The sequence below is a fragment of the Phycodurus eques genome, chromosome 16 (assembly GCF_024500275.1).
Source record: "Phycodurus eques isolate BA_2022a chromosome 16, UOR_Pequ_1.1, whole genome shotgun sequence".
NCBI lineage: Eukaryota > Metazoa > Chordata > Actinopteri > Syngnathiformes > Syngnathidae > Phycodurus > Phycodurus eques.
In genome coordinates, this window is record NC_084540.1 from 14,822,425 (window position 1) to 14,836,385 (window position 13,961).

At 44.9% G+C, this 13,961-nt stretch overlaps 1 protein-coding gene across 7 annotated transcripts in view; it reads right to left on the bottom strand.

Annotated features, from left to right (window-relative positions):
• Nucleotides 1-13,961, bottom strand: part of tnrc6c1 (trinucleotide repeat containing adaptor 6C1) — a 42,776-nt gene that overhangs the window by 5,511 nt on the left and 23,304 nt on the right. For 6 of the 7 annotated variants that reach the window (XR_009770003.1, XM_061699644.1, XM_061699645.1 and 3 more), the window contains 17 exons: nucleotides 8,843-11,329; nucleotides 7,488-7,685; nucleotides 7,070-7,236; nucleotides 6,911-6,988; nucleotides 5,869-6,087; nucleotides 5,333-5,473; nucleotides 5,044-5,163; nucleotides 4,834-4,917; nucleotides 4,464-4,704; nucleotides 4,203-4,364; nucleotides 3,933-4,109; nucleotides 3,644-3,793; nucleotides 3,239-3,349; nucleotides 2,404-2,622; nucleotides 1,168-1,241; nucleotides 937-1,076; nucleotides 1-852 (listed from right to left, as the gene is read on the bottom strand). The exon at nucleotides 1-852 is cut by the window's left edge. Coding sequence is in view for 6 of the 7 variants with exons in the window: in XM_061699644.1 (XP_061555628.1) it covers nucleotides 477-852; nucleotides 937-1,076; nucleotides 1,168-1,241; nucleotides 2,404-2,622; nucleotides 3,239-3,349; nucleotides 3,644-3,793; nucleotides 3,933-4,109; nucleotides 4,203-4,364; nucleotides 4,464-4,704; nucleotides 4,834-4,917; nucleotides 5,044-5,163; nucleotides 5,333-5,473; nucleotides 5,869-6,087; nucleotides 6,911-6,988; nucleotides 7,070-7,236; nucleotides 7,488-7,685; nucleotides 8,843-11,329 (5,144 nt within the window). In the remaining variant the exon portion in view is untranslated. The remainder of the gene's footprint in view (nucleotides 853-936; nucleotides 1,077-1,167; nucleotides 1,242-2,403; nucleotides 2,623-3,238; nucleotides 3,350-3,643; nucleotides 3,794-3,932; nucleotides 4,110-4,202; nucleotides 4,365-4,463; nucleotides 4,705-4,833; nucleotides 4,918-5,043; nucleotides 5,164-5,332; nucleotides 5,474-5,868; nucleotides 6,088-6,910; nucleotides 6,989-7,069; nucleotides 7,237-7,487; nucleotides 7,686-8,842; nucleotides 11,330-13,961) is intronic. The other variant, XM_061699648.1, reaches the window with a different exon arrangement.

Consider the following 13,961-nt stretch of genomic DNA (forward strand, 5'->3'; position numbering starts at 1 on the left):
GTGAGTGAGGGAACGAGGTTAAGGCCAATATTAGTGCTGAGATTCCGCAACAGCCGAACAGTACAACCAGCGCTCTGATTGACGGGTTTTGACTTTGGGAATGACGTCTTCTAGCGGGTCTCTGAGGTGCAGTATGATTGCCTCGGAAAGGCAGAGAGGGATTAAGCAGAGTTAAAGATGGCAGCTGGTCACCGTGCCGGTACATGTACACGTTCCACTCGGTGAGTTCACTCGTGTAAAAAGAGTTTTTCTTTAAATGGATGAAAGACATCTTGTGTCTCGAGGTGTAAAAGCTCAACACTGCGACTTTTCACTTCGCAGAGCTGCACCTTAACAAAAAACAAAACAAAAACCAAAACAAACAAAAAAAGGAGTAGAGGAAGGCGACAAGGTTATGGACTCGTCTCGTCTCCTCCTTCACCTTCATCGGTTACTCCCATGCTGATTATCTCCATATTGATTTTGCTCCATTGTCCTTACATGGACTCCCCGCTCAGCAGGTCACCAGGCAGCAGCGTATTGATTGGGCTGGGACTCCCCATCACCCGACCCTCCTCTCCACTAGGGGGCCCCCACAGGCTGGAATACTGCTGCACGCCACCCCACAGCAGCTCGCCGCCGGCCTTCGTGCCGCCGGAGCCTCCGCTGCCATTGTTGTTGTTGTTCCAGTGGGGCACGTGGCCAATGGGATGAGAGGCTCCAGACCCGGACCCGCCCATCCTCGTCTGATTGGCGCCTGGAGTGGCCTGCCAGCTGGTCGTCCCGCCGAGCGACTGGCCTTGTGCAAAGAAGCGATTTACTTCCTCTTCTCCGGCAAACTCTGCCAGAATGGTGGTGTTCCCGAGCACGCACCTGGACGGAGACAGATGGAGCGACACAAATAAAAACACTGGGATCTCCTGAGGACTTATCGCCTCAGAACCGACAAAGACATACATGTGCAGGGACTTCTGAGCCTTGGCAGCTTCGTCCTTGGAGCTGTAGCGCACCACAGCGTTGCCCTGTGTCAGGTTGAGGTGGAATGTGATGAGCGGGCCGTGCTGCATGCACAGTGTACGCAAAGTTGAACCGTCAATCTGCCACAGAGACGGTGAGGTCAACAGTGCACCATAACCGCAAGCGTGCATTGAGTGTTTGCAAGCTCAAGGGGTGCAGGAGACGTCTTACCTGTGGAGTAAGGTTTCTCAGAACCAGCCAGCTACTGGTTCTGCTGGAGCTGTCAGTACTCCATGTGGTGCCTGCTGCAGAAGGGGAGTGGCAGGAGTTGTGTTATTGAGCAGAATGGGCCGACGGTACTATCATGCGTTTCCATGACTAAAATGCTGCTGGTGGGTTCTGTTTCATGAGATAAAAAGTTGACACAGTAAACCCCCGCTACTTGCAGGGGATAGGAAAAAACCTTGAATCCCCCTTAAAAGATTTTCATAACTGCCCCACAGTAACAGTTTAAGATGTAAATATACTGTCAACTATATCCTAAAACACTAGAACTCCCAGGATTTTCTGACCCCCTTAGCCCTAACAGAGCTAAGCTCAGGTGAAATTTCACAGGCGATTCAGGATATTAGGTAAAAACCACCTAACAAAGTGGCTGCTAGTGTTAATATGATTTAAAACTCATTTCACAATTACCCTTAAAAATAAATGCCTTACAGATAGATCAATTATATAAAAAAAAAAAAAAAAAAAAAAAAGCCCCAGTTAGGCAGGCACAGCAGGGCCAAAACATACATGCGGCAAAGACTCTGAAGACAACCAGGGTTAAACTTAGCTCCTCCCCGACATCCACAGTTACATTATAGATTATAAATATAGTTAAGCATTGTTATAAAACACAACACATACGATTTTAGACACTGTATTTGCCTGGCTTGGCGGCGGCCATTCGGCCACTCGCTCAAAACCCAGAAATGCACTTCCAGCGGTGTGTGAAAGCTGATGTTTACGAAGTCATCCTCCAGGAAATAGGCCCAAGCACAGCACAATTCTGGTTCCGGAATGCTTGGAAATGTCTCAAAAATAAACTGAAGCCATCTATTCCTCAACTCCTCTGAGTTTGGCAGGTGACAAAAGCTTTGCACATGATGAAGCCACATTGCCACTCAGCCATTAAACCTGAGATGAGTAGTTGTGTGGCAATCACAAAGTGGGGAGGTCCTTGACTACTAATTAACTTTCTACATCACAAAGACATGGAAATCTGATCCGGTCATTTTGCAAGTCTTATGCAGTTTTTTAAATTTTATTTTTACATTCTATCGACAAACCGCATCGATGTCAAAATTAAACCAGGTCACAGACTCATTTTGACCTATGTTATGCATAAAACAGTGAATTTGTTTTTTATTTTTGATAGAATGGGACCTTTACCTATTTGCAGGCCTTCCGCAATGTGTGACTTACTCGTGGTGTAAGAACTGCTCCAGCCTTGGGACAGACCCAGAGAGTTGCCCCCCCACGTTGAGGACGGTTTGGTGTTTGTGAGGCCAGGCGGAGGGCGGGAGGGGGCTGTGGAGCTGCTTCGGGGTCCCTGTGGAACCTTCCACATGTCATGGGAAAGAGAGGCCTGACTGTGGGAGATGGGACCTGGAGACCAAGTGGATTTAATCTCTGACAGTTTACCTGCAAGGTTTATGGAACAGAACCAAAGGAATAAGTGAAGGGAAGGCTCCTAGAATCACAGAGCACAAGCATCACACTCATGATAGTCCATTACATCCTCAAAATATCTTCTTGTATCTTCTTCTCGGTTCTGAATTGTGTACCAATTTATTAACAGCACGTATATTTCCAAGGTAATAGCTTTAAAATCACAAAACAAGGACCGAGTGTGAAAAAAAAAAAAAATGTTAGTCACTATGCATTTTACTTCATGTCTTTAACTTACTCATCGTTCATGCACATTAAAATACGACTACAGTACTTCAATCAATCAAACAGATCAGTTGGATAAAAATCATAGTAAAAAGTTATGTGGTCCTGTTTTCCCATGCACAAGTAGGAGGGATGGTCACCAACACCACAGGGGTTGTGCACTGCAGGAGGCAAGCTGTCAAGATGGACGCGCTAATGAGTCCTATTAAATCAGGTGAAATGACTGGACAGGCAGGCTGGGGGTGCTCTCCAGTGAATGGTGGGGCACAAGGTGTTACAGTACAGGGAAGGAAAGGATAGTTTTGACTTGCAGTCGTTTATCCACTGCAATATGGCGGAAGGGCGTTATCGGTGAGCCATGTACCTGTATCGTCTGTCTCCGGGGACGAGAGACTGAATGAGCTAGTGTAGGCACTGACTGACCAATCAGAGGAGGGAGGCAGAGCCTCGTTCTGAGATGAAGTGGGAGAAGAGCCTGAGCCGATGGCAGCGCACAAACAAGTAGACAAAAACAAATAAGTGAAAATAGCAGAGAGAAAATGGAATCAAAAGAAAAATGCACAAGAAATGATAAGATTAAGAACGGAAGAGAATTAAAGAGTATAAACAATGATTGGAGAAGCAGTTTTAAGCATAAAAATGGAAAATAAAAGCGTAAGAAGCGGACACTCTGCTGGCAGTGCTTGCATTACTTGAAGATGTAATATTTACAAAAGAATATTATATTAAACACAGCACAGTGTTTTGCTTAACTAAACATGACTCTCACCTGCACTTCTGTCTCGCAGCAGGTAGCGATTGACATCTTGGATGTTAGTGTTTATTGTGGGACCACTCGGGACACTACCCGGCGTCATGTTGGGGTCTGTCTCTGGGTCGATATTCTGGAGACCCTTCCAGGGTACACCTGGGCAGAACTCTGCAAAATGTAAATGTAACAGTTTGCAAATGATCTCTATTTCACAACAGTGAAATGCTGGAACAATATACAGTAGTTTTGTAATAGTAATGCACATTTCATAGATATTCAAGCAACAGAGGAAGAATATTTATCGTACCTGGTGGCCAGTTGATGTTTGTCCCATTGGCCATCTTGTCACTGCTGCCCTTCCCCTGCCCCCAGCTGTCCGGGGGCACAAGTGGGCTGGTAGGAGACTCAGAACTGGACATCAGGTTATAGGGGCTGTAAGAATCATCCAGCTGTGGAGGCTTGCCAGGGGGCCCCAGGTTGGTACCTAAAAGAACGTCAGTTTGGGGGCTATTTATAACAATGACTTCACTACTAGTCTTTTAAGCGTAAATTGGTCTCATTCTTAAATGTTCCTCACCATGTTTGCTCAGGTTGGGTTCTAAAGGAGAGGAGCTTCCAGAGAGGCTTTCCATAGGGTTGGGGTGCGTCCACTGTGACAGGCGCGACTGGGGCTGGGGTGGATCTTTCATGGACATGCCCACCTCCATGCAGTTTACATTCATGTTTGGATTCAGGCCAGCTGAGGAGAGTGACAATTAATTTCACTTCATTTCATTTCATTTCATTTCAAGGATCAGAGAACCCTTGTGCAATTCACACAGCAAGTCAGATCACTCACAGAGAGAATAGGGGCTGTAGGTGTTTTGAGAAGACTGCGGCTCTTTGGTCTGCAGGTCAGGGAGGCCCGGAGCCTGGGGCTGGCCTGGAAATGAATCAAGGGTTGATTTGGTCCCGCCGTGATGTAGGCCCGTGTGGGAGTGGGGAGGCTGCTGCTGTTGCTGCTTCATTAGCAAGGCCTGGGCCAGCTGACGCTGATGCTGTTGGATCTGCTGCTGCATGTTATTGATTGTACGTGCAACCTAGAATGGTCACGATGGGAACTTTTAAAGCACGTTTTTTTGGGCTTTCCTTGCTTTGAACAGCTAAACCCTCCGGGCTGTTTTGTGTGAAAATTCTTTAGGAATTAACAGAGGAAAGTGCAAACTTACTTGCTGCTCTTGTTGTCGAATGGGTCCAGAAACGTTGCGCTGCGCCTGTAACATCTGCTGCTGAATTTGTAAACGCTGGTAAGCCTGTAAGTCAGCCATATGCTTACTTTTAGTCTCATAGGTAAAGATAGAGAAAATGCAGGTGAAACTTTCAACATTAAGGGATTTTTTTGGGAGCTTCACATGTAACACACACAGAATGAGACTCACCAGTTGCAGCTGGTAGAGTTGATTCAGAAGGGTCATATGCTGAGGGTTTATTGGCGAGGTTAAAAGTGCAGGATTCAGTCCAATGTTTTTTGCTGCAAACTGTAAGAGCTGTGCTTGAACCTGTGAATCAATATCATCACATTAAAAGACAAATTGAAGGGAAACATTTTAGGTGTGAACGCACTTTGCAAATGTGTCAGTGACGTTGGCTGGCATGTAGGATCCAATGTACTGATCAGCTTTAGTGACCGGCCTCTTCTTTTCAAGTGTTTATGTGAGTCTACTGTACCTGAGGGGAAAGAAACTGAGGCACTTGAGCCCGTAGACTAGGCTGAGAGGAGCCGAGAGGCGGCACTGGCGGCTGAGGAGGCGGCTGAGGCATGGCCCGGGCTTGTGCTGCTCCACCACCAAACATTCCACTCTGCATTTGCTGAACAAACAATCAGAAGGAACGCATTAACATTTCACATTTTCTTAAGCACTCTGCTTCAGTTCCACCACCATGAACTTGACAATGAGGTTCATTGGGTTTTTAAAATGAGGGCCATATAATTGCAAAATATGAAATTTTTGTTCCCATGTACAAATTAAAAGCCCAAATAAGGATAATACATTCTTATCTGGCCAATGAATCCAACCCATTTTTTACCCTCAGCAGGCTTCTCATTAAACAAATAAATGAAGGGCAGGTTGCAATGTACTTGTAAACACACGCTATTGTGCAATATTCTAAGAGACCATTCCAGGACACTGGGAGAAAAACAAAAAACGTCACCAGGGGATAGTAATATTAAAATCAAGCAGCTTTGTGATCGCTTGACTCACTTTATCCAGGAAGGGTGAGCGGGGATCTGTGGAGGGTTCTTTGGAGAGAAGTGGAGGTCGAGGGCAGCCAATGGGTTTATTGATAAGCCCGTTGTTGTAGTCGTGGCCAGCCATCCCCATCCCCCGCTTGTCCAGTTCGGTCTTCTTCTCCAGCAGGGCACTCATGGCCTGGTCCAGGTTCATGTTGTTGCTCTTTAAAGCTTCCTCTGCCGGATCCCGCTGAGGAACACATCACAAATCACAGAAAAATATAATTAATACAGTAATCCCTCAGGTATCGTGGGGGTTAGATTCTGGACCACCCCCGCAATGGGTAAAATTCACACCCATAGAGACCACTTATTTGGTAATCATTTATACATATTTTAAAGCTGTATTAATTTATTAATCTTCCCCACACTCCTATTAACTTCTACTATCCTCCTATTAAAACTTTCTATACTCTTTAAACACCTTTTAAACTCTTAAAAATACAAAAATGCACACTAGTACTGCACACTATGTAAATTTTATTCCTTGTAATGTTTTTTTTCTTCCATTTCTTTTTTTTTTTCTTTTATAAGAGTTTTTATGTTTTAGGCTAGGAAGTCTATATTTTGCCACAAAAAGAAATTGCAGCATAAACTCAAAACCCTGCGATATAGCGAATTATGTGCAATTTGAATATGAATTAAAAAAAATAATCTGCAATGCACTGAATCTACAATAGGTGAACTGCGATATAGCGAGGGAACACTGCACACTGGTTTGTTTACTTTAGTAAAACAATACCGCAGTTTATTTTCAACTATCACTACAGTCCCGACACCTCACTTTTCAATTTAAAAAAAAAAAAAAAAAGCATCCCACAGGACATTTTGTATTTTTTTCCTGCATTCCAATGTGCGAGTGGGTGAAAGCACAGTGTGACTTACCTAGTTGGGGAATTTGGTAAATGACAATTATTAATCTGTTCACGAAGAACATAACCACTTTGAGGTGGCAAAAATGTGAATCCTGATGAGCTACAATCAATTAAAAAAAAATAAGATTACTAACTCACCGGAAAGCCCATGTCTGTCAGCTGTTTGATAAGACGATTCATAATCCAATTATCTTCTGGCTTCCCTGGTACCTTTAACTGGGACGACAAAACATCACAGTAAATCTAAACTAACAAGTATGCATTTTCGGTTAGATTGTCTCTATTAGATCCTCTTACTTTTTGTGAGATCTTTTTGGGTGCGTTTCCCCAAGAGTTAGTGGAAGAGTTGCTCTCCTGGGAGACAGTGCTGTTCCACAGGTCTCCCTCCTCTGCATCCCACTGACCTCCTGAGAGGATCAACTCCTCGCCTCCGCCTCGCCATCCATCTTGCATATGTTTGGGGGCTGGGGAGGAAAAACGGGCATGTTAAAAATGGAAAACGCCTTTTCTACAGTTACCACTTTTAACACGTTAAATTATTTGTTTGCCACTAGGGGTCAGAAAAGATATGTGAAAAATATTGGGTGGCCTGCTTCACCAGAAACATACTGATGACCTTGACTCATCTTGAGAAAATGTTCCAGCAGGAACAATAACACACAGTAAAGTAATTCTGCAAATATTATTAAAATGTCAAATTTGGTTAACACTTTACCAAGTTTGCAAGATGAAGATGTCATAGCTGTGTTCCCCCTGCTGTAGTTATCTGGGTTGCCATCTCCCCAACCCGTGGGGCCCCCAGTTGGTTTTCCCCAAGCAGATGTACCGTTATCCACATTGACTGCTGAAGGTGTAGTTTCCCCCCAAGAGCTTTCTGACTTAGTGTGGGAGCTCTGTAGTTCTCCCCAGCCTCCTGGACACAGAAAGACAAGAGATATTAAACAGAGCAGCTGTCAGGACCCCAACATTTAAAAAAAAAAATCAATTACATTTTGTATTCCTAATTTTTGTATTCTGAGACAAGTAACTTGATGCTGAATTTATCCCTTAATAATTTACCTGCGCAGGGCGCAATAAACCTGTGTCTGGCTTAGCGGGACAGTTGACAGGAGGGGAAGATGGCCATTTAAGAATTGGCACAGTCTGGTCAGTCTTGGCATGAAAAATGCAGTATCGCCTGTGTGTCTGTGGCAGTGCCGGGCAGAGTTTAGTGCAGGTAGAGAACACAACCTGTAGGCTGCCGGCCAAATTATAGTTAATTTTAAACACTGTAGTGATTCAAACAAAGAAAACAACCCTATCTGCCCTTAGTGTTTAATAACATTAAAGAGCTATACATTTATAAAGCGCACAGTTGGCAACAAAATGCTTTTCCATTTCGCTAAAGAGTCAGCATGCAGAATCAATTGTGAAACAGCAGGGGGCATCTGTACCAAAAGGGTTGATGTCAGTACTTTCTCCCTTGAACTACAGACAGATGGCGGCCCCATATAATCACACACTTCCGATCACTCAAACTGTTTGTGGTTATTTTCATTTTTCACAAGGCGCTTTGTAAACACCATTCTTGTGCTTCCTTTGGCTACCCTAAGGTTAGCCAAGCAAACGTGCCTGACAGACATGTCTTGTGTTGTGTAATGTGAGGAGCCTCACTGAGAGATTGGACATCACTGCTTATTTTATTTGGATAGCTAATTAGATGTAAATCCTAAAAGGGCAAGCAAGGTCAAGCTATTACCTTTAAGTCCATCAACAGATTGGAGCTTAACAGTGCGCTGCCCTAACTAACTAACCAGCTTTTGCGGTTGACACATCTACTTTAAACAGTTAATTAAAAGAGCAGCTGGGAAAAAGTATAATAGATAAAACTACAGCCACATATCAACGTTAATGCTTCAAATCAGTAATACAGGGATTAATGCAGAATAGCAATTTAATATTTTTGTCTGTGCATCTTTGTTTTTTTCCCCAAAAATTTGAACCCTATATTTGTTTGGAAGAACAGAATGAGTTATTTCTGCCAATTTCAGCTGTCTATACACTGCAATATAAATCATTATATTGTCTTACCTTGACCTATCAGAGGGCCCCTGTTGTGCGATGGCCCCGACTGGTGCTGCACAACAGGATCCATGAGCCCACTGCTGGGACCTGGGTTTTGGGAATTTTGGGCATGATTCTGTAACGGTGCAGGTGGTCCTTGATAAGCGTGATTGTGAGCGTGGGGATGAGTGCTGTTGGGGCCTATGGGGTTATTGACTCCAGTAGTAGCTTTAGCTTGGGACATTCCTGGATTGTTCCTGTCCCACAGGTTGACAGATTTGTTATATGTACCAGGATCACCCCAGGCGGAGGTCCCATCGTCTATTTCCATCTTGCGTCGGATTGAGGGCGGAGACGGCTCTTCCCAACCTGTAGGCTGAGTGGAGGACTCCTGCTTACTGCCGGTCCAGCCCTGCCTCACAGGGCCTGAGCCACTCCAAGAGCCCATGGCCCCGCCAATGCTACCACTAGGTCCATCCTGAGATTTGCCTACCCAACCCTGGGGAGGGCCACTGGGACGCGGACTAACAGGCTCTGCCCAGCCCGCTTTGCCTCCAGCACCAGACATCCCTTGCATTCCCCAGCCTCGAGGAGTTTCCTTCCAGCCTCCTGCTTCTCCCTCCCAGGCAGAGTTGGGTGGATTCTTCTTTCTCTCGTCAGGGTCTCCCCAATCATTTGCAGAGTTGCTCACTCCACTATTACCCCAGCTGTGGGATGGTTTAGGTTGCTCTCCCCAGCTCTGGTTTGTTGGCTTGCTATGAGAATCCTCCCAACCCGTTGACTTCTCTTCTCCCCAAGACTGACCGCTATTCTTGGGGATACTGGAGGTGGGGCCTCCTTTTGGTAGATTTCCCCAACCACTTTGACTACTTGTGTGCTTAATGTTGTTGGGTTGATCTCCCCAGCCAGAGCTGGTCTGGTTGCTAGCAGCTATGTTTCCTCCCCACCCTGAAGCTCCCTGAGAAGCAGGCACGTCATTTTTGCTCCCAGTGTCATTCCTTTGTAGGGGACCCATGTTAGTATTGGAAGGCCCCTGGGCATCACTAGGACCAGTTTGAGAGTCCCAGGATTCAGTGGTGATGTCATTCTTGGTTTTAGTATTGTCCATGTCCCAAGATGTGTGCTGACGAACAGGGGTCTGTCCCCATCCAGTATTACATAACACCCTAGGGTCGAGGTCCTGGGCAGGCAACAAAGGAGCAGGGGTATCTCTGGATGAATGAGGTTTAGACCTGGGATGTCCTTCCATGCTGTCACTGCTTCCTTCACTGGCAGCAGTTGTGCTCACAACTCTGTTCCAAGAACTAGTCTGTGTGTCCTGGGGAGGAGAGCTCGGGCCATCCCAGCTTCCCTGCGCCTCTTCAGTTTGCTTCTTGCCCCAGTCTCCACTGGACTGTTCACCCCAGCCTCCAGGATTTCCTGACCCACTTCCACCCTGGCCCCAGCCAGAGTCCCAGCCAGCTAACTCTTTCGATGACGGTGCCTTTGAGTCTCCACCGATACCCCATACAGAAGTATTATCTTCTCCATTGACTTGCTTGGCCCCTGATGGCTGTTGACCCATATCACCCAAGCCTACAGATGCATTGCCCCAACTAGGCAGGTGGCGGATGGGACTAGGTTGTTCCTGCTTATTAATGTGATTTGGTCCATCAGTTTTAAGGTTCTGAGGTTCTGAACTGAAAGACACATTTGTGGATGGGGAAGGGTGTGGCTCTGATGCATCAGAGGTCATTATGCTACCCCAGGCACTGCCAATACCGGATGAGTTACTGTTAGTGTTGGCTCCAGTATAGGTGGTGGACTGGGATGGTGGGGGTCCAGTAGGATTACAGAAGTTAGGTGTAGATTGAGGGGGTGATGTGATGTTGGCTCCCCCTGAGCTGCCTGCCCCTGCTGCACCCGCATCATGACCCAACACAGGCCACGCAGATGGATTAGCATTAGGGTTCAAGTTCAAGTTACAGTTGGTGTTGGAGGATGACGAAGAGCCCCAACCTCTGCTGCTCCCCCCTCCCGCTGGACTGTCATTTTTCCCTTCACTGCCCACTGCGGACTGAGACGGTCCGGACCCAGAGCCCCAGCTTCGATTGGCTGCAACCTGGCTTGAGTGCATGTTGGTTCCAGTATGATTGGCAGGGCTGAGTCCAGTGTTAGCCTTACTGGTTAGGTGGTTGACAGGGAAGTGGCCTGTCTGGCTATTGGCCCCTGTGGCCATACTCGTATTACAACACAACCCACTATTAATACTGGTACTACTACAGTTACTACAAGTGCTACTGCTGCTGGTCAAGTGACCAGGGTCAGTCTCCAAAGAGCATTTTCCTTGAAGGTCCTTGTTCTGGCTAAGAGTAATAGAAGGCCAAGCCTCTGTGTCCTTCTGGTCAATGATCAGTTGATCACTGCAACTTGTATTGTTGGAAGTTGCAGCACTTGTGACACTCCTGTCAACTGGCAGGTGTCCCCAGAGGGGATGATCATACTGGGCTCCCTGGCTGCTCTGTGGGGGCAGTTCTGTATAGAAGGAAAGACACGGAACAGAAAATACACATGAGAAAGGTGGCCGAGGAAGGGGCTTTAAGTTAGGTATGTCATCACACCCACACAGAACCTGAAATACCATGGCAACATGTAACAAGTCCAGTTCTATTCTTAACCACAAGCTCGATGACTGAGAAACATGCTAACCATTATACAGAATCACAGACAGTTATACTTCCATTCAGTGTTGCCCACAGTAGTATCACAAACGGATATGATGTTTCAAAAATACAAAAATCAGTTGAAAAGTGTAAATGTTTTGTAATGCTAATGTAGAATATACAGTACATGTTTCACCAATCGCATTAAAAACAATGCTTAATTGGCTGGCTTTTTGAAGTTCCAGCTGCAATTAGGTTTTGAAAACATGAATGTAGCAACTCAATTACACTGAAAGTTGTCGAGGCTTTCACATCAACCACAACTTAGACAATACTGTATGATGATATTTTTTGTTTCACGTGTAAACTGCTGTGAAAAAGTCTTCCTTCTCAAATTCTTAAATTGCTGCATAGCTTCATCACTTTGTTTAAAATAATCAAATGTTAGACAAAGATAACCCAAGTAAACATAAAATGCTGTTTTTAAAATGGTGATTTCTCTGTATTAAGGGGAAAAAAACTATTCAAAGTTGCCTTGCCACCCTGCCCAATTAACTGTGGCTCAATATTTTTGTTTCATTTTCACTGACCACACACAAGCCTAATTACCTCAAGACGTCCATCAAAAATCACTTAAATAGAACCTGTTTGACAAAATGAAGTCAGCCAAAAGAGCTCAAAGGCTGCAACAAAATGACACAATCCCAAAACATTGAAAAGACAAGAAAAAAATGTCTATCAGGTTTGCAAGAGGTTACAAAGCCATTTTTAAAGCTTTAGGATTCCAGCGAACCACAATGTTATCCTCAAATGGAGAAAACATGGAACAGTGGTGAACCTTCCCTGGGGTGGCTGGCCTACAAAAAAATTACCCCAAGAGCACAGCAAAGACTCAAAGATGTCACAAAGGAACCCAGGAAAACATCTAAAGAACTGCAAGATTCCCTTGCCTCAGTTAAGGTTCAAAACACTTTTCCACTCTGCATCAGTCCATCTTAGATGAGCTCGGGCCCAGAGAAGCCGGCGGCGTTTCTGGGTGTTGTTGATAAATGGCTTTTGGTTTGCATAGTAGAGTTTCAAGTTGCACTTACGGATGTAGCGCCGAACTGTATTTACTGACATTGGTTTTCTGAAGTGTTCCTGAGCCCATGCGGTGATATCCTTTACACATTGATGTCGGTTTTTGATGCAGTGCCGCCTGACGGATCGAAGGTCACGGGCATTCAATGTTGGTTTTCGGCCTTGCCGCTTACATGCAGTGATTTCTCCAGATTCTCTGAACCTTTTGATGATATTATGGACCCTAGATGATGAAATCCCTAAATTCCTTGCAATTGTACGTTGAGGAACATTGTCCTTAAACTGTTCGACTATTTTCTCACGCCGTTGTTCACAAAGAGGTGAACCTCGCCCCATCTTTCCTTGTGAATGACTGAGCAATTCAGGGAAGCTCCTTTTATACCCAATCATGGCACCCACCTGTTCCCAATTAGCCTGTTCACCTGTGGGGTGTTCCAAACAGGTGTTTGATGAGCATTCCCACTTTTTTGCAACATGTTGCAGCCATTAAAGTTAATGATTATTTGCTAAAAACAAATTTGATCAGTTTGAACATTAAATCTCTCATCTTTGTAGTGTATTCAATTAAATATAGGTTGAACATGACTTGCAAATCATTGTATTCTGTTTTTATTTTATTTGTTTAACACAACGTCCCAACTTCATTGGAATTGGGGTTGTATATTTGTTTGACGATCTTAAACATCGAACTGGGAAAACCATGGAAAAAATTTAAGAATTTGAGAAGGTGGCCAATACTTTTTCACAACACTGTATGTGCAGATGCATAGATGGTGATTAGTTTCTGCATTATCATTCAAATGATCAGCGGCACGAGCCAGAAACCTGTGACATCCTTTAGCTCTTTTCACCAGCAAGGCAGTCACAGTCATGACCTCAGATTGGCATGATGCATGACTTGTCTGTATGCTCACATGCACACAACAGCCTCCATCTGTCTGTACAACTGCTCTGACAACTCAAAGTAATAAACTGTGCATTACTTTCTCTTGGAGCACTTCCAATACACGATACAAAAATAAGCCTGGTCTGTGTATTGATCACCCTGACACCACATAAACACTCATTTTTACTGTGGCTGTTTACATGCGCCCTCTTGCAAGTTAAGCTTGCATGCAAAGAATAGCTTTCACAGCAATACAGAGTAAGCAATCACATTTCACTTAGCATTTGTCTTTAATTCCAGCTTACTTTTTAACGCTTGCAAACTAAAGTAGGAGGAGAGAAAGCAGCGTTAGAGTGAGGGGAAAAGAGGGCACTGTGTTTCTGACACACAACACAGTATTTCTATAGCGTCACTCGACTGAGAGGAGCAGGACCGCCATTTTCTCAGTCCTGAATTCGAGCCAAAAAGGCTTGGAGCTACACCGTCTAAAAGCATGCATGCCTCAATCACTATGACATATGCAAAGCACAACTCTCTC